At 44.5% G+C, this 23,634-nt stretch overlaps 1 protein-coding gene across 2 annotated transcripts; it reads left to right on the forward strand.

Moving 5' to 3' along the window:
* Positions 1–435: 435 nt before the first annotated feature.
* bag6l (BCL2 associated athanogene 6, like) lies at positions 436–23,255 on the forward strand. 2 transcript variants are annotated; one of them, XM_056399338.1, is made up of 25 exons: positions 436–734; positions 927–1,011; positions 1,121–1,238; positions 2,689–2,903; positions 3,004–3,075; positions 3,172–3,294; positions 5,529–5,713; positions 7,649–7,778; positions 9,502–9,705; positions 10,635–10,863; positions 11,426–11,488; positions 11,616–11,926; positions 12,287–12,365; positions 13,301–13,617; positions 13,895–14,144; positions 14,255–14,424; positions 15,223–15,276; positions 15,414–15,516; positions 16,969–17,093; positions 17,190–17,324; positions 18,281–18,343; positions 19,547–19,744; positions 20,506–20,613; positions 21,425–21,571; positions 21,941–23,255. In XM_056399338.1, the coding sequence occupies exons 2-25, from the start codon at positions 931–933 to the stop codon at positions 22,037–22,039; spliced, it is 3,579 nt and encodes a 1,192-aa protein (XP_056255313.1). In that variant the 5' UTR covers positions 436–734; positions 927–930; the 3' UTR covers positions 22,040–23,255. The 2 variants fall into 2 exon arrangements, with proteins under 2 accessions (XP_056255313.1, XP_056255315.1); XM_056399340.1 differs by lacking the exon at positions 18,281–18,343.
* The last annotated feature ends 379 nt before the right edge of the window (positions 23,256–23,634 follow it).

Consider the following 23,634-nt stretch of genomic DNA (forward strand, 5'->3'; position numbering starts at 1 on the left):
CTCACGCACGCACACACACACACACACACACACACACACACACACACACACACACAGAGGATACAGTTTGATGGAGACAAGAACACTCAGTGGGTGTTGTTATGTTATTAGAAAAGTCTGAACAAAAGAATAAAACAGCACTACAACAACCAATAATAGTGCACGTTTAATATAATATAATATAATAATGTTATTATTGTTATTATTATTATTATTATTATTGATACTAATAATAATAATAATAATAATAATTCGTTTATTTGTTTTTCCCTCTAAAATGGAAATGATTTGTATTAGTTGTGAAAATGGAAATAATTAGCATGACAAACACAAACACTTAAACACAAAGTGACAGCTATCAAACTGTCAAAACTCAGCGCTCAGGCATGACACAGGCGCCTCTCGTCTACGTCATCGGGGTCCTATGACGTTGCATTCAGTGCCGTGGTTTATTTAGGGGTTTATTTAAGCTAGTTAGCTAACGGATCAACCTGAATGCGCACACACTCAGAACAACAGTGTCATTTTTTTTTCAATTGCCTCGGCTGTGGAAATAGACTCCAAATCAAAAGTACTACGTCAAACCGGTTTCCCGCTGAACGTGGACAACGATCTTCTCTGGGAGATTAGCTTGTTATCGCTCTTAGCCTCCCGGTAACTGGGATTAGCAAACGTTAGCTATCTAGCTAACAAGCTAATAACAACAACAAGGCTCCGGAGCTGTCTGAAAGCAGGTGCGGTCTCATTATTTTACCACGTTTATTAGTTGGATGCAAGATAAAGGTTACTAGCTTTATGAAGTAGCTGCAGCTTGGTTCCTCTTTCCCCCATTCCCCATGTCAAAACTGCCCCTAATGCACAATAGTAAACAGTGGATGGCTAAGGCTCAATTTCCAGCTCTAACTTTATTATTTTCACACATTCAGAAATATGGCAGAGCCCAGCGACATGATCGAAGTCACCGTGAAGACTCTGGACTCCCAGAGCAGGAGCTACAAAGTCAGAGGCGAGGTAATGCTCTTACTCTGATTTAAATACTGCTCTGTTTAGACTCCCCCGTCCCCTTCCCCTCCCGTTTCAATGCAAGGTAGTGTGTTGTGTGTTGTGTGTTGTCCCCCAGCTGACTGTGAAGCAGTTCAAGGAGCACATCGCATCCTCAGTGGAGATCCCAGTAGACAAGCAGAGGCTCATCTACCAGGGCAGAGTGCTGCAGGATGACAGAACACTAACTGAATACAGTGAGTAAATGAAACGGTGCGCATAGTGCTGCAGCACGGTTTGGGATGAACAGTGAATGTGTTTTTCTAACCTGCTGAGGACAGGGAAGTTTATTTATTATTGCTTTTGACCTCAGCAGTGTCAAAATATGATATTTGTATTTCTGTGGTTAGCCGGTTAAGATATATTTTTTTATTTATATTCTTTATTGCATTCCCTTACAGTGGTTATTTCTCAACAGAACATCAACTCCATGATATTTACAGCATACAGTATACCCCATACATATTCGTATATATATATATATATATATATATATATTACCTTAGCTGATCACACTTAAATTTAGGCAGATAAATAAATTAATAAAAATAAAGAAGAGCGAGAGAAAAATATTATAATGAATAAAACAGTTTTAACTCATTTTAAACAATATAGCTGTTCTTATTACTTTCTCTTCCCTCCGCTACTCCTTTCCCCCTCACCCTTTATTTATTACACTAATCCTGTCATTCATTATCTCCATTTTATTATTTCGTCAATCGTGTCATTCCATTTGTTTAATTGTGGTGCCGCTGACTTCAGACAATTTTTTGTTATTTGTTTAAGTGCTGCTACTCTTAATATTCTAAAAAGATGTTTATCAGTTTGTTGAGGAAGTTGCCCGTTGAAATAGATGTAGCACCACTTTTAATGTGGATTGGGGCTAAACCTTTTCACAGCTGTCAGTTAAACATGTCAAAATCAGGAGGAAAGAAAAACCTCAGCTGCTGCATTATTTTTGCAATAATTGCAGTTAGTAAAGCAGTTAGGTGGAAGTGAAACAGCTGAGCACTAGGACTAGAATACTATGTGATGCAACTAATGGTTATTGCTTAGTATTGATTTTTTTAAAAGCGGGTCTATGAAATGTCAAAAATAATGACACATTACTGTTACAAATGATATACATATACATACAAAAAATCAAAAGCAGTGATAGTCAAAAGCAGGACAGAAATAAGGTAGAGTTACAGAGGAAGTGCAAACAGTATGCTTCAATGTAAATGAGGACGATTAGATGGAGCAGATGCCGTATAGAAAGACTCACACACGCACACCTGCAAACACAATGAAAAGGTGATTTGGAGATGATAAAAAGACGACATCACATAAAGGCAAGTCTGTAAAAATTAGTTTAGGGAAGTGATTTAAAAGAAGTTACTGATTCTGCTTCATCTCCTCAGGCAGGTCATTTTAAAGCCGGGGGTTCCTGATGGAAAAAGCACGGTCACCTTTAGATTCAAGCCTCGACTTTGGAACAGTCAGAAGGGCCCCGCCCGAGGAACTAAGGATCAAAGCGCAAATAAAATACTGAAAATGCCGGAGATAGTTCATTTATCATTTGAAATAGAAGAAAGCAGTAAATCATACTTAAACAGTAAATGTTTTTAAAGTATCTAATGGAGCCTCCCTGTGTTTCTCCTTCAGATGTAGATGGGAAGGTAATCCATCTGGTGGAGCGTGCCCCACCTCAGGCCACCATGTCCGGCTCTGGGGGGATGGGTGTTTCCTCCGGCGGGGCAGAGGGCAGCGGTAGCCACGCCGCCTCCCAGGGTGCACCGCATGACCGCAATGCCAACAGCTATGTGATGCTGGGGACCTTCAACCTGCCCGTCAACATCATGGACCCTCAGCAGATACAGGTGGGCATGAACGTACTGTACGCAAACCGAAACCCTCACTGCGCTTTTCCGAAGGGAAGAACAGTTTCATGCTTTGTTACAGCTGGGATTTGTCTTGTAGATGTCAGTTCAGCAGATGATGGCTGGAGTCGGCGAAGCTGGGAGGAATACCAGGGTCAGCACCAGCTCCGGGGTAAAGGCTCATTAATCACAAGTCATCATTTCATCAGGGTCTTTAGCCCTTCCGTCTCTCCCCTCCTGTAAGGTTGACACGTGTTTGTATGTGCAGAGCAATGGCTCGGTGGACGTGCAGATCAACTTGGACCAGTCGGTGCACAGTGAGCCCAGGATGAGGCTGCAGCTGGCTGAGAACCTGCTCAGAGACGCTCGCTCTCTGATCCACAGACTGGAGGTCCAGTATACTCGCTGCTTTTGACACTCACTGTCATTCCTCACATGTCAAAGCCCGCTCATCACACGCTCACTGATCATTTTCACAATAGGTTGTTCTACTCAGAACCGTCAAGACTCTGTTACTGCTGTGTATTTTCTGTTTATGTATGTCCTTTTAATTCTGGCACTACAGCTCCCATCATGCTTTAGGTGATGTAAACATCAGACATACTGTAAGCATCACAGTTATTGATTTATTCTTTGTAAAGGGAGATAAAGACAAAGAAAGTGATAACAAAACAAGACGTAACATAACATAAGATAATGTAACATGATGGCATACACTGTTACAGAGAACACCTGCCAGCTTTTTGTTACTGCTATAGATTTAGATTTATGACTTGTATATATTTTGATTTATTGAGAGGGAGAGAGAAGTAGAGAGAGAAAAAATTTGTAGAAAATAAATAAATAAATGAGGTGTTGATGTTGCTGGTGTTGACTAGATGTATTTTTTTGAAGTTTTTTCTTGGGCATTTTTGCCTTTTAACTTTGCTGCAGTGAGAGAGAGAGAGAGATAGAGACAGGAAAGTTGATGAGAGAGAGAGGGGATGAAATTCAGCAAAAGGCCTTGGGTTGGACCGGAGCCCGGGCCACAGGACGTGTTTTGAGACATGGGATGTAGTGGGAACTAGAGACTCTGGAAAAGGATGAAAGTTCAGTGGACTTGATGCTTCTCTGAAAGTGATGTAAAAGGCAGTGAGGATCACCCGTCACCTGCTCTGCTGTGCAGCCAGTAACAGTAATGATGTCGGTACTGGTGATAGGAATGTGACACAAGTGTTTTAAAAGGGGAAATAGTGACTGTGCATCACGCACATGTAATGTAATCTACCCAGTCTAATCATAACATCCAGTACATTTTATTCTCAGAGTCTATCCTCTCACATGTCACTATGACTTCATCCATGATATCATAACTGTTTCCTCTTCAAATTAAGACTTTTTAAAATATAATTTCTTTTTTTTCTGGTAAAGTTCTTGTGATTCCAGTGTATTTCTAGACATTTTAGATCATTTAAGTTAACATTATTTTTCAGGCATTTTTGCCTTTATTGTGATAGCTGCAGTGAGAGAGAGACAGCAAGGTCAGAGAGAGAGGGGGAGAGTGGGGGAGAGGATGACATGCGGCAAAGGGCCACAGGCCTGACTGCTGCGCTTGGGACTTAGCCTTCATCCGCTCTTTAACAACTTTCTTCTCAAAATCTCATATTTATTTCCTGACAGCGGCTCCTATAAGATAAGATAGTCCTGTATTAGTCCTGAAGTGGGGAAATTTGCAGTGTTACAGCAGCAAGGTGGAAAGTACAAAAGAAATGCAAAATGAAAATATTTTTAAAAATGTATAAAATACCTGATAGCACAGTGCATGAGAGAAAGTCAGAGAGAGAGACAGAGAGAGAGAGAGTTAGAGAGGATGAGGGCCACGGGGTGCACTGGAACCCAGGACACTGTGGTTAGCACCAAGCCTGTGTGGTACGCACTCCACCAAGTGAGCCCCTGTTTGTCAGTGTTTGTTGTGTGAGGTCACTGAGTGCAGTATGTTGTACAGTCTGACGGCAGCAGGAAGGAAAGACCTGCAGTATCTCTCCTTCACACACGGCCGTGCAGCAGCCTGTCGCTGAAGGAGCTGCTCAGTGTTGTCACGGTGACCTGCGTGGGATGGGCGATGTTCTCCAACAGGGTTGATAGCTTAGCCAGCATTCGCCTGTCGCCCACTACCTCCACTGGGTCGAGGGGTCATCCCACGACAGTCTCTTCCTGTCAGCAGTGGAGATGCTGCCGCCGCAGCAGACCACAGGAAAGAAAATGGCTGATGCCACCACAGAGTCATAAAATGACTTCAGGAGTTCTCCCTGCACTCCAAAAGACCAGAGACCTCGTATTATGGAGATATTACCCTGTGGTGAATCTGCACCATGGTGGGCCATCATCCAGCACTGTGTATTGTTTCCATTTGATTTTGGATGATACAAGAGATGAGTTAACGCATTCTTTAGCTGTGCCTGTTTCCCCAGGAGCTCACCGGCTCATCAGATGGCCGCTCTCCATCACTCCATCACTGAGCCAACAGCATTGACTGTGCGTGTGTGCGTGTGCGTGTGCGTGTGTGTGTGTGTGTGTGTGTGTGTGTGTGTGTGTGTGTGTGTGTGTGTGTGTGTGTGTGTATTGTGATATGTCTGCGTGTTGTAGGGAGTGTCCGGTGACAGCAGCTCCCATTCAGAGCCAGAGGTACCTCAGTCTTCTTCTTCCCCACCGTCGTCTTCCTCCTCTGCCAGAGGAGCTGCAGCCTCACAGCCCATGGACACCAGCTCTCCTCCTGCTCCATCATCCTCCACCTCCACCCAGACTGAGGGAGCAGCTAACACTGGCCCCAAGTAAGTCAGAGCCTGAATGGCCCCATCAACAGCTGGTATCAACATGTGATCTGCATCTGGATACTGACACCTGATCTATGGGAAGGTGTGTTCTCATGATCTTGATTGTGCCTGCATTAAAATAAGATTTCAATATGCAAATTAGTTAGTCAGCAAACATGGCATATACTAGCCACTGCTGCTACGTGTACTTTTGACCAGGTAACAGAAAGAGATGGAGTTTGGTATTCATCCAATCACAAGTCAGTATGATCTAATGCATTAACACCAGATCCCGATCACATTAATGTCAAGGTGTCAGGTGGGATAAACCTTTACACCCAAATACAGACTACAACAGTTTAATGAGTTTGTGCAGTTTAATTTATTCAGTGAGTTATTCTTTGTGAATTTCAAAATAAATGAGAAAACTTAATTTTGAAGTAAGTGAAGTAAGCTAAAATAAGTAACTCTGCATCCCCGGTCTCAGACATCTAACACCTGGTGTGAGGAAGGAAGTGACGGAATGGAAAACACCTGCGTCCACATTGTCACTTTGTGAATCAAATGGTTTAATGTATTTGGACCATTTTGTCTGGACAGTTTGAATTAAAGAGCTTTGATTCTGACCTAGCAGCTAAAATATCACAGTGGTAAGCTGCTGCCTCCACCCCTCACACCGAGACGGGTCACATCAATTAAAACTGAGGGGGGAATCTAACGGCGCTGCAGCACTTTATCTTATCTATTGTGACTGGACTGAGTGACTCTGACGTGTTTAAAATCGCGTGCAGAACAAATCACATAGATCCAGAACAGAGAGTTCTCCTTCAGATGAAGCTGCTTCTCAGTCTAATAACTCTACACGTTTATTGACGTTCATATAACTTTTCATCGCTAAGAAAACCGACAAAGAACATTACATCGCTTTCAAACCTCAAGAAATCATTACAGTGTCTTATTAGCTTCTGCTTCAGCTGTGTGTTCCTGTGACAACCTGCAGGTCTCAGCATCACCTGTCTTAATATGAAAACACAAGCCTTTTGGTTTCTTTTTTCTTTTCATTTTAAACTAGAATCACCTCCCGGTGGGTGTCTGCCTCCTCCACTCAGACTAGTTTCAGATCACATCCCTGTTTATCCAGAGTCAGAGAAAATATGAACCGTTTGTGTGAAACTTTGTCATAATTGCTGTGAAGTCTTGAGCAATGGCTAAAAAGTGTTTAGTGAGGTCACACTGACCTTGACCTTTGACTTTTGACCACCAAAATCTAATCAGTTCATCCTTGAGTCCATGTGAATGTTTGTACCACATTTGAAGAAGTTCCTTCAAGGTGTTAATGAGATATTATGTCAATGAGAATGGGACAGACAACCTGAAAACAATATGGCTCTGGCTCAAAATCAAATAACATCATGATATAATATAACAGTTTTTTTTTAATGTGAAAGGAAACTCAAATCACCCAAAGATACACGGAGCCCTCAGACTGTGAATCAGCTGTGGTGTGATTAAAATTACCCATCCATTGTGTCCAGCTTTACCATGCTTTATTCACAAAACTCTTGAATGAATTTGAGGAGGACATAGTAATCACTGTATATGAGAGTAAACTGTGCAGGTCCCACAAGGTGTTTTTGACATTGACATTTCTGATAGTTTCTGGTTTTCTGAAGCAGAAAGCGTGGCGCTGATTTCTTAAAATATTTTACTGCCCAGTTCACATATGTAAGATATGAATAACATTCATCCCTCACGCTCAAAAACCAAAACCATCTGCACTCTGTTTGCATGTTCCAAAATACCACATGCACACATTCATGCTGATTCCACCGGAATCAGTTGATAACATGGAGGCCACCAGGTTACCAGACACCATCCTGTCAGCTTTCTAACCATTGTTCTCCAGCAGGGTCTCTGTAGTGCTGACTCCTCCTGTGCTGTGTTTGTCCTCAGTCACCCGAGTCCAGCAGAGTTTGTGGAGGTCCTGTCTGAGGTCAGGAGGGTGGAGGAGAGGTTACGCCCCTTCATAGAGAGGACCCACTCAATCCTGGGAGCAGCCACATCAGCAGACTACAACAACAATGTAAGGAGGGAGTGCAACAGCAGCAACGGTTACGTCACTCACAGTATGAGAAGAAGTGACATCCAGAAATAAACTCATTGACATTTACACAGCTCAGCAGGAAAACCTTGGTTTCATGTTATGTGCTGTGTCCCAGTTCCATATGCTACATAACAACTGTATGCAGTGGCTGCGGTCAGCAAACTTTATTTGGCATCTCCTCTAGTGGGAATACACAACATGATCAATTCACTGATCCCCAGTCTGATCACTTCTCACTCGACCCAGACATTGTTCTGCTGTGTCATCATCAAGGCCGTCCCCCTGCTGTCTCTCTCTGATCGCAGCCCGAACAAGCCAACATCAGCCTGAACAAGCTAACGTTAACCTAAACAAGCTAATGTTAGTCCAAACAAGCTAACATTAGCCTAAACAAGCTAACATTAGCCTAAACAAGCTAACGTTGTGTGTGGAGTGTCGCTACAACAGATTACACAGTAACATTTCAGGACATGAACATGTTGACAGCATGATGTTAATATTAAGTTAACAACTGAAACAGCTGTTTGCTCCTGTCATCAGAAACACTGTGACACCGTGTGTACCGGCTTCTGGTCGTCTATAACTTGATGACCCATTGATCCGCGTCAAACACAAGATATCTCCGTACACAAGTCAGATTTTTTTGGCAGTGGACCTGTGGCTGCACCTGATGCCATTCCACATGTTGTTGTTATTGTTTACTGTGCCTGGCTTCGTCTTCTCTTCCAAGTTTGATGTCAGACAAACAAGTACCATCACATTTTCTGAATCTTCGCTTCTCATGACATCCCCATTGCAACAACATGATTTACACTTTGCCTAAAACATTTCTACAAAACTTTACAAAACATTGTGACCATAACTTGTTTTTTGGATCATGAATTTACGTCAGTACATGCAGAAGCAAATTATTATTAAATAAAAAGAAATCATGTTGCTGCCATGTTCGCACTGTGGTTAGACTGATCTGAGAACAGAGTAAATACAGAATGCAGGTTTTTAATAGATGTAATTTATTAATAAAACAACCCTGTGCTGACAGCAGTGACTGTGCTCTTGAGAGTGTTTTGGGCAAATAAAACTGGGAACCAGCAAAAGCTGCTGCAGAACAAAGCTGATTGTCAGCTCATCCAGCTGTGATCCAGCTGTGGCATCAGATGACTGTTCAGAGGAAACCATGTCTCATTTCACTAAGTCCTGTTTCCTCACGTCCTCTCTCCACCTTCAGTGGGAGGAGCTACAAGGACGCAAGCGAGGAAAACGTGGATGCACCCGTACTCACAACTGCATAGATGTAGATTGTAATATGGCTTTGGGACACGGGTGCAGATTTTGGATGTGCCACCAGTCATTTATTTGAAGTCATGTCTGTCACATACTACACCTACAATGTCCCCATCAAAAGCTGGTTAAAAACAATGACATAGAAGTGACAACAATACAATTCTCCCTAATAATATGACACGAAAGCAGCTGACCTCTTGACACAGTGTGACAGTACAGAGGTGCCATATATCTGCAGGTGCTCAGAGAACGATGCCTAGGATAATTCTTTTTTGGAACCTTTTCTTGACATTTTCACCTGCACGCATGAAGCACTGTAATCTCATGTACTCAGCACATTCAGGCTCAAGCTGTATGCTTTCAGACCCAATCATCATATGTTCTTTGTTCTGTCCTCTGCTCTGGTTCATGTTCACAGACACAAGAAAGAGAGGAGGATCAGCGCATTCTCAACCTGGTTGGAGATGCCCTGCGTCTCCTCGGAAACACCTTGGTTGTCCTCGGTGACCTACGCTGTAACCTGGCGACCTCTCCTCCACGCCACCTGTATGTGGTCCGCCCCATGGCCCACTACACCCACCCAGTCCTGCTCCAGGCCGGTCTGCCACACATGCCCATTCCAGTAGGTTCACACCACGCTGAGTCATTGTGTCGGCCAGGCAACAAAGTAACTTCAGTTCAGCTGAAAAGAACAGTGTCATTTATAAAGGCTCATCTAATATGATAGGTCTTTTTTATGCTCAGCTCATTATGAATAGGTTGTGGGTGTTGCTTGCTGGGATTTCCTGATGTTCACAAACATCTGTGTAGTTTCTCACACATGCTAATCTTTAACCAGGCAGCTGGCAAAGCAGCGCTGGTAGCGATACCTACCTGCAGCTCTGAGCTTCTGGCTTCATGGTGCAAAGGAAGCCAGACACTGAACTGGAAGCGAAAACACAGAAATATTCTAACTGTTGCTCCTCACTGCAAACATTCATTAGAACATAAAATATTACTGTATTCAGTGATTTGTTGAGTTGCTATTGTTAGTAAATAATATTCATGTATTATCATATTCACACACTCAGCACTTTATTAGAAACATCATACTAATACAGATATGGCTGAAAAAGGGATCTATTATTAAAATAATTGGCAGTTAATTTCATTTTCTGTGGATAATGTAATTGTTCCAGTTACGTCCTCCAGAGTATCACAGTGTCATACAGAGTACATTAAGAGTATTGCTTATTTATACTGTGATAAAACATTTTTATATAATTTGTTGTTGTTTCACACAACTTGCTGTTATTGTACTGGCCAGCTTAATTTATATCACTTCCTGACCTGAGGGCCCGCCCACCAACATTATCTAGCTAATACATGTGACATGCATGGTTCCTTCCTGAGAAGAGCTGAAATTGGATCTATACATTTATCTATTAGCTGCCTGAATAATTTGTCTCTGAGCAATAATGTCTCCATGAGGAGTTCCCTTTAGATGCCTTACGACAACTTTGTGCATCACTGACAGTGGCAAAGAGAAATAAACATGTCTGTCTCCTCCAGATAAACTTAGGAACAACAGTAACCATGACGTCTAATGGGAGACAGGTGGCTGAGGGACAACGCCAGCCCTCTCACAGTTCTGGCCAATCGGATCAACAGGCTACCGACCAGGCCCCGCCCGTTCATTCCAACGGGGCCGCTCATCAACAGGGACAGGGAGGACCCCGAGTGATCCGGATCACCCATCAGACCATGGAGCCTGTGGTCATGATGCAGATGAACATCGACGGTATGTGTGCGGCCACGTCAGCTGACTCTCCATGTTAGTGCTACGGTCACATGGGCTTCTGTGATTTGTTTGAAGGAGCCAGTATCGACGGTGGCCCTGAGAGCTCAACACACTGCAGCTTAAGAAAAACAAAGTGCTTCAGGAAACGTCTTCCAGTTTCACAACACATGTTCTGCAAATACTCACAACACGAGCAAATACACAACTGTCAGCCAACATCGGAGCATAACAGCCAGAATCCGCTAAAATGTGGAGGTGTATGGGCCAGACTCAGGCCGTGGACTCAGGCCTATGTTGGGCCAGAAGTTTCATTTTGCCGTCTGAGATGTGTTTCCTTAAGTTGCAGTGCGTCGAGCTCTCCGTGCCACCGTAAGTCTCCCATGTATTTCAGTCAGACAAGTGAAACACAGAACTACTTACAGTGAAGATCATCGGTGAAAGAGAAATGAATACAGAATTAAATGAATTTGATATAAACAAAGGAAAAGGAATATAATGGGATAATTTACTTTTAATTTATCGAGCCAAACTGACGGGTTTCTGCTCTCGTTGCGTTGGCCAGGTGAGACAGCAGCTGGGCCTCAGGTTCCCGGACAGCCAATTGCTGCAGGTCCCGGCCAGCCCGGTGAGTGACGCTCTGTGATTTGGTAGTTTGTTGCTATGGTAATAGCTGTCTCTTCCTTGCAACGCTTTGGGTCAGATGAATTTTATGTGGATGTGCTCAAAGAGGACACACCTGTCTCTGTGTTCAGGAGTGACACCGGTCCACTTCCCAGGACTGCCCCCTGAGTTCATGCAGGCCATCGTGCACCAGATCTCGCACCAAGCTGCCGCCATGGCTGCCGCAGCCTCAGCAGGACACCCAGAACAGATGGCGTCAGGCCCTGGCTCCACGCCCGGCGCTGAGGCAACTGCTTCCCAACAACCCCCCCACCCTGCTCAGGCCAGGGTGGTCATCACCAGACCTTCCTTCTCCCCTCGCATCCCTCAGCCTGTGGGAACCAGGGGAACCACCATCAACCTGAGGGCCACAGTACCCACAGCTGGCCAACAGCCAGGACAGGTACCACAAAAACGAATCGTTATTTTTAGAAGTGATTAATCAGAGAGAAATGGTCGATATAACATTAGAAACCATTTAAAAATGCCCGTTAAAATTTCCTAGAGACCATCAAACGTGGACCAACAGTCCAAAACACAGAAATATTAAATTGACTATAATGTTAAGATGAGGAATAAGAGCATATGTTCACATTTAAGAATCTTAAACACAGAATTTTGGGATTTTCTTATTAGTTAATTTTCTGTCGATAATCATACTAACATTTGCAGCTATGGCAACGTCCTGCAGTGTATCACAGTGTCATACAGATGAAGTGTTAGCAAACAGCTGCTTGTTTACCTCTGCCCCCCCTGTGAGCAGGGCACACCTCTGGCTCCCTCCTCCCTCACCCAGATGATCAGCGGTCTGGTCGGACAGCTCCTGATGCCGGGGCAGCCAGGTCGGTATCCGCTGGTTTCAACAGTCAGAGCAGCTAACAAACCAAATGTTCTCTTTCTCACTGACGGTTAGTCAGCCACATGTATCCCAGATTAACAGCTGTGTTTGTGAACCAGTTCTTAATGATTCCTCCTGACCTTTCAGCCGTATTCCATGGCCCTCTTCAGCAAATGCAGCCTGCTCAGGTATCGCAATGTTTGATCTCCAGATATAACTTGACCAAAGCTTGTACCTGGGTCATGTGATGTGTGAAGACCATAGGTTGTGTACAAAAGCTCAGAAGTTGGTGAACTCTGAAGATTTGTGTTGCCAGCATCAAAAGTGAACCTAGAGCCTTGATTCAGACTCTGGGCCCAGACGGGTTTACATAAGCTCTCAGACCTTTATAGAGATCACGTCACTAACGTCACATCCCACTAACATTTGAAAATCTTAGAGGAAAATTTGGGATCCCTCAGGCTCACTTGTTGAAATATTTTCCAGATACAACATCAGACCCCTGTGTTAAAGGAAAGATCCCAATAATTTATAGGAAATTGGTAAGTGTGTCTTCAGAATCCTCAAATTATAAAAGAATGGCTAGAGGGTCAGAGGATTCAGCTTACAGAGGCCTCAAACTGTGTGTGTCTAGCGGTCGGTCACGGTTGGTCTGTGAGTGTCTTTTAAACTCACTGGCTCTACAGCTGATTTTTAGAGAGAAGCACAACAAATGGACCAGGCTGATATTGGCTTATTGCAGATAAATTGGTAACGTGTCAGCTGATTAGTCTTATCTCATAGTTTGTCCATCAGAGGGAGCTGTGCGGCTATGCTGTCAGCTGATATATCGTCAGCAGATCTGAATAAACTTTAGATACTGATCTCAGTACTGGTCTCTAAAAAAACCTGTCGTGGTTCAGCGAGCCTTATTTTGTCCAGGTCTTCTCACTCCCCCAGGTGATCCTGTTTCCACGTCCTCGTCGACCAGCTCTCAGTCCTCCTTCTCTACCTCGTCTTTTTCTGATTCCCACACCGTGTCCCCCCCACCAACCTCTGCCAACACCTCCGGACAGACAACCACACGCACCACCAGCACCGCCTCCGTGGGGCAGCCGGCAGACAGCAGTCCTGAGGGAAATCTGGCCCAGCTCCTCGGCTCTCTGCTGGGAGGAGCGGCTGGGCTGGGGGGTTCCGGCTCTGGGCCGACTCCCTCCATCACTGTGACGCTGCCGGGGGTGCCGGGCTTCTTCCAGGGCATGTCGGACTTCACACTGGTGAGTTCACCCGCCATTGTAAGCCCCAGAGGTTGATGCTCAGTTCAGACGTCGTGTTTACTCTGGAACAAACTGAAAATTGAAATATGATACAATAAGCTATAGGTCTTGTTCCCTTGGACCTACATTTGTGTATCAGTTCATACTTTACTGCTACACTGTCGGTACAAAAACATACTGCTCTATGTTGGAGGCTGCGTTCTGTCACCGTAACAACCTCCTGATATGTACAGGTTTGAAGATGATGGTTAAAAGTGTTTGTTGTTTTCTTCCTCAGCCCCATACCAGTGGCCCTGCCGCCCCGGCCCCGCCTCCATCTACCAGTGCCGCCCCGCCCCAGGACAGCAGCAGTGGAGCCGCAGACTCTCTGAGCCCGGAGCTGTTCACCGGCATCGTGCAGGGAGTCCTCTCCACCATGATGAGCTCTCTGGGGGCACAACAGGGCAACGGAGAGAGCATCGCCCAGTTCATCCAGAGACTGTCTCAGACCAACAACCTGTTCACGCCTGGTTCTGGAGATGCTGTGGGTGAGTCAGGAAACGGGAGGACGATTCAGGCCACACATCACCATTCACATTTCACACCATTCACCGTCACTGTCATCAACTTACTGATGAACCAGCTCTCATCCTGGCAGGGTTCTTTGGCGACCTGCTGTCTCTGGTCTGTCAGAGCTTCTCCATGGTGGACATGGTGCTGTTGCTTCATGGGAACGCCCAGCCTCTGAGCCGCATCCGACCCCAGCTCACTGACTTCTTTACTGAACACTACCTCCAGGGCCGAGAGCCCACCGATGCCAACATCGCAGTAAGTGCTATAGAGAGAGTTCCTGACTGTTTGTTCACAAGCTGAGCTGTTTCCTAGTAGACAGGCTGTAATGGCAAATGATGGGAGTGAGTTGGGTTTTCAGTGGGCGAGTCTACACAGAAAGCATTTCCGCTGTCTTCTTCACTTATCTGTGGTATTTCTTCCGCCGGGAACACCTGCGTTGTCAGTCTGCTGCTGCTGAAGCACGTGTGTGTTCACACCAGCTGCGCCTCTATTTGTTTTCATTATTCATTCATTTCAGATTCATTTCTGACAGAAAATGTCACTTAAATGCAGACATGGACAAAGTACACAACTCCATTACTTGAGTCAAAGCATAGATACCTCTGATCAAATATTACTCCAATACAAGTGAAAGTTGTACAGTGCTTCATTTTAAAATACTTAGATGCAAAAAGTACATTTTTGCATTTTTGTCAACACATTGTTGTGTTATTCAACAGTGTATTCACAAAACCTAATGACTCTGAAACAGCCTGCTGACTGAGTGCAGAACCTGTAGAATACAAATCTTGTAGAAAATGCTACAAACCCTGTAAAAACGGCCAAAAAAACACAATTGAATCAACAAAAGGAACTATTGCTCTTCACCTGGGTCTGTGTGTGTGTGTGTGTGTGTGTGTGTGTGTGTGTGTGTGTGTGTGTGTGTGTGTGTGTGTGGGGTGGGGGGGGGGAGACTGGTCAGACCTGATGAAGGATGAATACAGAGAGGTGCTTCAAGAAATCCTTCATTTGATTTTTCACATTTAGGAATTTAACACTTTGTCCTCTCTGCAGACAGCAGCTGAGGACCTCATCAACGGACTGGAGGAGTACATAGCTGAGAGCTTTGTAAGGATGACCTCTTTCTCACACACACACACACACACACACACACACACACACACACACACACACACACACACACACACTCTCTCTCTGACTTCTGCAGTCCATCTCATGCGCTGAGCTGTGTGTTGTGTGTCCAGGCCACGGTGACAGTGCGGGAAGGAGTGGACATCGTTCAGACCAACCTGTCCTTCCTCAGACAGCAGTTCACACACATGGCCTCACACATCCTGCGCTGCAGCGGTAAGTCAGTTATCAAGAAGGGTCAGTGACCGAGAAAACTCTAGGTCCATATTCATCAAGCGTCTCAGAGAAGGAAATCAGTCCAAAGAGCAAAATGTTCTTTAACTAGTGAAATCTGTGCTGCTGTTCAGCAGAGGAGATGTTCACTGATGACGTCAGAGAAGAGAAACATGATCTCAGTGACTTTGACTGTGACATGAGTGTTTCTCAAACTGCTGATCTCCTGGATTTTCACACTCAGTCTTTAGAGTTTTTACTCAGAGTGGAGCAACAAAAAAAGCATCCAGTGAGCAGCAGCTCTGTGTCGATGAGAGAGGTCAGAGGTCAGAGGAGAATGGACAGACTGGTTGGAGCTGACAAAGAGGCTACAGTCACTCAGGCCCTGTTCAGACCTGGTATTAACCTTTGTCTTCAGTGATCCAATAACAAGTGTTCAGTTCTAAGTTCATCAGGTCACACCTGCTTTAAAATGTGTCTCCACATGTGTCTCGGTTGACCACTTGTGATCGGATCTCACTTTCTGCTTTATATGCAAATAAACAGGTATGCATTGTTGTTTTTGGCCAGTCCACAGACGGGTCCGTCATCAATGTGCTTGTGTGTGTTTGAGAGAGAGCGAGGGAGAGAGAGAGCAAGCGGGACACACAAGGGTTGAGCAAAGTAATGCGCTGTGCACCGGTTTTATAACGAAATCAAGTTTTTTCCATTTGAAATAGTAAAATATTTTCCATCCATTATGAAAGTGTGGCGGGACTAATCAGACTGCGGCAGAGGATGTCAGTTGATGTAGGCCGTCCTTCAAGGTGGCCAGGTCTCCAGACCTGGATCCAGTAGAACACCTTTGGGGTGTCGTAGAACAGGAGACAAACTGCACAAATGACGTGATGCATCATGTCAACATGGATCAGAGTCTCAGAGGAAAGTCTCAACATCTGGAGGATCCCTGACATGAAGAACTGAGGAACTACCCAGCGTTAGTGTGCTGTTCCTAATAAAGTGCTCACTGAGTGACTGCACCATATGATGCCAAAATGAGTAAATAGCTAAAATCTCGTCGCATTTACAACTATTTTATTTATTACATTTACTAATCCGCCGTTTTAGTCGACAGTAAAAACATCAGTGAGGCCTGTGATGATAAATGTAAATATAAATGTAGTGGATCTTTAGATTCAGCTGCACGATACGACCCCGGAGGCTGTTTGAGGAGCCTTGACTTTTGTGCACTGTCACCACCTGTAACTGATCAGACACAGTGAGGTTGCTGCAGAGATTGTTGTTTGTCCAGTTCTCTGACGTGTCAGCACAGAACTGATTTCTTACTCTGATGCCTGATGGATGTGAGCAAATGTTCAGGGTGTTATCCGATGGTCATGGAGGATCCTGTAGTCTTGACATTTGTAAACTGTGTGTGAGCGGTTTTCTGTCTCCTCTGGCTTGTTCCCGGTGCAGATCACACGTTCGGCCCTCGTCTGCTGCTGCTGTGCACTCAGGGCCTGTTTGAGTGTCTGGCTCTAAACCTGTACTGCCTGGGAGGAGAGCAGAGAGCTCTGACTGCAGTCATCAACCACCGCATCGTCAGTATACATCATTTAGACCTTCAGCGTGATGCTTCACCGCTGTGATGCGCTGCGTGTCACTGCATGTGTCTGTGCCTCTGTGTGTTTGTGTAGAGGAGGATGTCTGCAGAAGTCAACCCCAGTCTGGTCAACTGGCTGACCGGTATGATGTCTCTGAGGCTGCACGTCATCCTGGAACACAACCCAGTCACTGAGGACCAGATCCAGCACTACGTCATCTACACACAGGTGATCCGCTCTGTCATAACGATCAGTGCCACTTCACAGTAAGACTACCCTTATAAAGGATTAATAAATGGTTTACAATTATGTTACTAATTCAGCTGTAAACACTTTATAAATCCTAAATAAACAATTATAGCAGTTTTCATACATTGATGCAGGCTCACTATTTGCCAATTATTATTCATCATTAATCTTACTAATGCGTTACCACCATCTATAACTGGTAAAAGGAGCCTTATAGTAACTGATTAATAAATGGTGATGTGTTTTAACCTTTCACCAGTTGTACATGTTTGTAAATGATAATAAATGGTTGTAAGAATGAGAAGAAGAAACATGAAGATGATGGAGGATGTGAACAGTGGGACAAAGGATGGGTGAGCAGTTCACCAAGTAAAGAAGGTTCCCACCTGTGTTCTAGCTGGATGATAAAGTCCTAAATCTGCTTAGATATGATCATGTGATCTGCCATAATTTGATCTGTCAAATGAAACTTTCTCACCATTAAGATGCTGATGCTGGTTCATTGATAGTAACTGAACAAACATGTGATGAAGCAGCAGCTACAGATGCTGATGATGGAGAAAACAAAGAAAGCTCAGTAACTAATGAGATCTGAGCCTGAACAGTACAGAGACATGTGGTCTCACTATTTGGCAAGCAACAGGTCACTCTTTTTATCTAATGTGTTATAACAGCTTATAAATGATTTCTAAAGTTGGAACAAGCTCATTAATAAACTAGTTATAAACCATAATCCTTTATAAGGGGGGTCTTGTTATAGAGTGGTACCTGAGGGTGTAAGCTGGATTCATTTATAGTATCAAGTATCAAATTCAATATGCACATAACAAAATAATACATGTGTATGAACGTTGCCCTGCCTCGACAACAGTAAGTTCAAACCCGAGGTGTGAATACCGAGGCCCAGATTCAGTAACACATGGGTGTGGTTTCAGGGGGATGTGAACCAGAGGTCAGAGGCTGAAGCGCAGCAGCCGTCAGAGAGTCCCAGCGTGGAGGTGAGCCTGGTTCTGTCTCATTTTAAACACACTGACCCGAATCTCTCCTGCCAGTCAAGCCTCTTCTACAGCGACCTCTCTGCTGTTAGTGCAGATTTCCGGTCATCATCAACAAGTCCCGAATGTTAACCTGTCTCTCAATACCTAGACTCCTCTGCGGCTCTCAAATTGGAATCGGGCCATAGTGTGACACCCACAAACCAGCTGTCATGTGGAGGGGCTAACCTGTCTCACAGGAGGAAAGAGAACAGAGCACAGTGCAGGTTCCTCATAGAGATGTATAGTGACAGTAATAACTAGAGTGACACTCAGTAGATCAACACCGCCACCAAGACTAAACAATCCTACGCATTAAAGACAGTGATAATAACTTCCTGGCTCCGCCCCTTTAACCAGATCTAAAAGTAATGAGTTCTTCTCTGGCCCCTCCCCCATCCCTCCATCAAGTCTGGTTCAGATCAGTTCAGAGGCCTGTGCTACGAAGCTGCTCATCAACTGGCTCAGGTAACCCTGGGTTCACCTGTCCGGGGAAAGAGCGCGTTCATGTGAAAGAGGCTGAACCATGAATGAAGTTCTTAATATGATATGAAAAGAAACTCTGATACTTGCCACTTATAGCAGCTTCCAAAAGGGATGTTCAACAAGGTGAAATATAAACAACATGATCAGAAAGAAATATAATTTCCATATCTAAATGTAATTTTATTAAAGTCAGACTAGAGCTATATTGTAAATAAGTGGATGAATTATCATGAAGTTTCTCAGTGAGTATTTTCGCTCTTCAGTCTGATGAACAAACTGTTCTGAGGTTTTACAGGATTGCATATAACTTGACTTGTTTGACTCTCATCACAGTAACTTGAGAGTTCCTCCCTCCTCTGCTGATTCTAGCTGCCGTCCTGCACAGTCGCTGTTTCAGTCGTACAGATCATCAGAACCAGGGAAAGTTGTTATATAAGAATATAAAATATTTCTATCACTTTGAACAGCAGGTACAAATGGAAAATGTTGATGTTTTACTATTACTAAGCTTGAACACATGGAAAACAATTTGGATTATTGTCTAAACTAAGATCAACACTGTGCTCTCTACAAGTGTGATGACACTGTGTGTCTGTTAGACAACGTCAGTTCTGTGCAGCACAAACACACGTCAGTGTGACGGACTGAAAAACTCATTCGATCTCTCCACCCCTCTGTCAGATGGAGGAGAGTTTGTCTCCGGCCGCAGCCACCACAGCAGAGGAGGCCATGGCTACCTCAACTGACGGCGGAGAGAGGGGAGCGTCTCCTGGAGACAGCACCGCCTCATCAGGGGACGCTCAGTGTCCTGCTGGGGCCCCAACAGGACGAGAGGAGGCAGCCCCCGAGGTGGAGCCGTGGGCAGCAGCTGTTCCGCCTGTAAGGAGTGAGGCTTTCCCTCTGAGTTACATGGAAATACTGGGAAAAGTACGGTGGGTGACGAGAGCAAATGCACTGCGATGGCCCAAAACACTAACATCAGGAGAAGCCAGCTGCAAATTCAGAAACGATGCAAATTCAAAAACAGACGAAAATACAAAACAAATACAAGAACAGAAACATGCTGCAAATACAGAAACAACGTGTGGAACACCTTGAGTATAAGCTTGAGCTTCGACCCGAGAGGCCAGACCTACGACCAGACCTTTGACCTATGACCTTGGACAAAAGGAAAGATTATGAGGAAAGAAAGAAGAGGCGACATAAGAAAGTGATAAAAGTGTTCTTTTTTACATTTTGCCGTAGTTTTTACAATATTATAAAAGAGCAACAGAAAATGTAGATAGCGTTAGCTTCTGCTTTGTTTCTGAACTTGCAGCTGGTTTCTCCGAATGGAAGAATTTTGGGCCGTTGCAGAACGTTTGCTCCGGTCTGCCGCCGTAGAAAATGCCTTTCGGGGTGCTCACACACTATGCAGGGAAATAAGAAAAACACATAAAGATGAATGAAACCTGACACAGTGACAGGACAGACTGAGACTGACAGAGGTCACATTTATATCAGTGTGTGTCTCTTTTACAGCTGCTCTTAAAGTGTGTTCATGTCTCATGATGTTGAAAAGTGCAAAGTGCCTCTCCTTCACTGTAAAACTGTGGCCGTCAGTTCATTGGATTATAACTGTACCGTAATGTCTCTGTCAGGAATGGGTTCCCATCATCAGACACGACATGCTGTCTCAGAGGAAGATCAAAGCCCAGCCGCCGCTGTCTGACGCCTACCTGCACGGGATGCCCGCCAAGAGGAGGAAGGTGAGCGGTGCAGTCTGAGTGTTTATCCTCCGTGTTTCAGCTCTTTTCTGACTGTTATTAAGTGAGGAAGGTGAAAAACAAATAGAACTAACCGTGAGGAGCTGTCTCTAAATACTTTAGTTCAGCACAGGTTGTGAATATGAATATATAATGATGGTAAAATGAAAATCAAGCTATATACAACTGTTGACAGCAAAAAGCAGCTGTGGCCACTGGCTGTTACTCTTCAAAACAGTCTATACCCAATAAGACAGAGAGCCACATGACACAGGCCTGTGTCCCACAGTGTGAGGCTAATGCAAAGTAACATCAAACTGTTTGCTTCATAATCTATCACAAACAACTCCAACTCAAACCTTCTAACAACTAACTCTCTATGGCCCTATTCACACCTGTTCGCACCTGTTCAGATGTATTAACAACCATCTCAGGTGATCTGAGTTCAGGTGTGAACGCACCTCAAGATGCATTGAGGACAGTTTTGAGATGCGATCACTCAGACCATATTCAGAGGTGGCCATATTCTTTCAACAGTGTGAATGTGAATGTGTCATGGGCCACATTGTAGGACCACGTACTGACAGTCTGATCAATAATCAGTAATTACTAATAATAGTAATGGAGGCTCTGGAGGCATCACTGTTGTCAAAGTGCTGCTATGAAGACAGAGCCAGGCTAACAGTTTACCCCTGCCTCCGGTCTGTCTGCTAAGCTAGGCTAAACCCATCCTGATCCTGTCTCTGCCAGCATGTTTCCAGAAATGTCAGAGTGTGTCTTTTAAGAGTGTGACAGCGATGTCTCCAATCCTCAGACCACCCAGTGTGAGGGACCACACCTGTCTCTGTCTGACGCCGTGAGTCGAGCTGCTCGGATCGCCGGAGTCCTGCCTGTCACGGCCCCGAACAGCCTGCAGGGAGAGCTGGAGAGGCCAGAGCTGCAGGAAGCATACACCAAACAGGTAGTGATGTCAGATCACATCTCATATAAACCTCGAAAAACACACACACACACACACACACACACACACACACACACACACACCATACAGATCATATTCTTTTCATTTGTACGTCTCTATAACTGCTTATTGTTTTTGTTTTCATTTACATGTCTGTCTATTATGTGTTCCCTTCATGTCACACTTGTTTTTGTTCTGCAAAGTCACTAATAAAGAAAACTCAATCTACACAACTGTCCATAAACACATCACCTCAGGGCATTCTGGGATAGGGTTACACCCACAACCCTAACCCTAACTCCACCCACGTTATCCCATTATATAAATCAGGATATTTCACTAACCTGCTGTGTCTCTGCGTCCTGGCAGGTGAAGAGCGACATCAAAGAGCGTGTGCGAGACGATCCGGACTACAGCTCCCAGAGATTCCCCAACACACACCGCGCTTTCTCTATAGAAGACTCCTAATCCTCTCCAGCCATGTGCCACAGAGGGCCGAGGCCAGGTCCAGAACAGAGGAGCGAGGCCAGGTCCAGAACAGAGGAGCGAGGCCAGGTCCAGAACAGGATCTGTTCCTGGTACATGTAGAATGGTAACATCCCATCGTAGACGTGGCCTGTAAGGACGACAGCTGCTGAACGGTTCCTCCTCTCTTGCTGTAGTTTGGTTAGAATGGAAAAACCTGCAGACTGTGGCCCCTCCATGGCACATGGTCTGAGGAACTATACGCTCTTTGAGTCACCTCAAGCTAAAACATTCCCTCTGCTCTCTGACACCTCCTGAGAAACTAATGATGGAATCACTCAGTCAGGTGTCAGAGTACTAAACGCTGAACATAAGATCTGCCAGCAGCAGCTCAGTACAGAAGAGGACTGGAGGAACAGTGGAGAACTAATCCTCTTCTGTCGGTCTGAAACAGTCTGAGCATCGCAGCCTCAGACCGGTGTCAGGACCGTTAGGACAAGAACTGACAATTCAGTCGTAATGTTCTGAGAAAATAAATAAATAAATAGAAATAGTTACACTATGAGAATAGAGCTGCAATGTTACAAGATAAAAGTTATAATAATGTTGCAAAGAAAAAGTTGTTGCAAAAACAAAGTGATACCATGACAACAAAGTTGTAACGCTGCAAAAAAAAAAAGTTGTAATATCATGAAATAAACCTGAAAAGTTATTAGGAAAAAAAGTCACAATATTTCAAGAGTAACATCATAAAATAATGAAGAGTGAACTGACAGTCCGGTCCTCTAGATGCAGTGTGATCAGATTTGTGTTTCCTGACACTCCGTCATACTTAGCACTTCTGTCCTACGTTGCACATGTATTTGCATTATATATTAAACTGTAAATGAGAGCAAACTGTATATAGTAAATGGGGAGTGATGTCATAGAGCTGTGTCAATGTCAGTCAGGTTAGTGCTGTTGCCATGACGTCAGGTTTTTATCTTTTAGCATCATGACAATAAACGTCACGGATGATTTGTTTATGTCTGTATCAGCACTGACAGAGGTGTCTGTCGTCTCTAACCACGTATCCTCCTGCACTGTTGTTACCTGCCACAGCCTGATGGTGGTGATGTGTGTGTGTGGAGCACGGCTGCAGTCAGTAGAGGTCTGTCCAACTGTGAATGGTTACTCTGTGCTTGTTAACATCACTCAAATAAATCAAACTTCAAATCAGTGTTTCCAGTCTTTATTTACAGAGTCTCAGGTTTAGAGTCGCACAGTGTGTCCAACAACAGATGAGACAAGTCCATGGTCCACATGTGTACCATGCAGCAGCTGTGTGAGGCTGTTTCCCATCCTCCTGTGTGTCTGCACAGGAAGTGTTTCATCCTTTTGCTGCTGTCGACACAGATGGCGTAACAGCTCGTGGTTTACGCCCGAAAACACGACCTGGGGTGTATTTTAATGTTTCACAGTGTGACGACAGGGTTCAACTGTCTTCAGGTCAGAAGTCTTTAACACGCAAGCATCAACCCCAGAGACTGAAACATGAAGCATCAACACTGAAGGACCAAAACCTGCAGTTCCTCTAACGGCCACTAGAGTCTGGCTCC

Source organism: Seriola aureovittata, chromosome 16, assembly GCF_021018895.1.
Source record: "Seriola aureovittata isolate HTS-2021-v1 ecotype China chromosome 16, ASM2101889v1, whole genome shotgun sequence".
NCBI lineage: Eukaryota > Metazoa > Chordata > Actinopteri > Carangiformes > Carangidae > Seriola > Seriola aureovittata.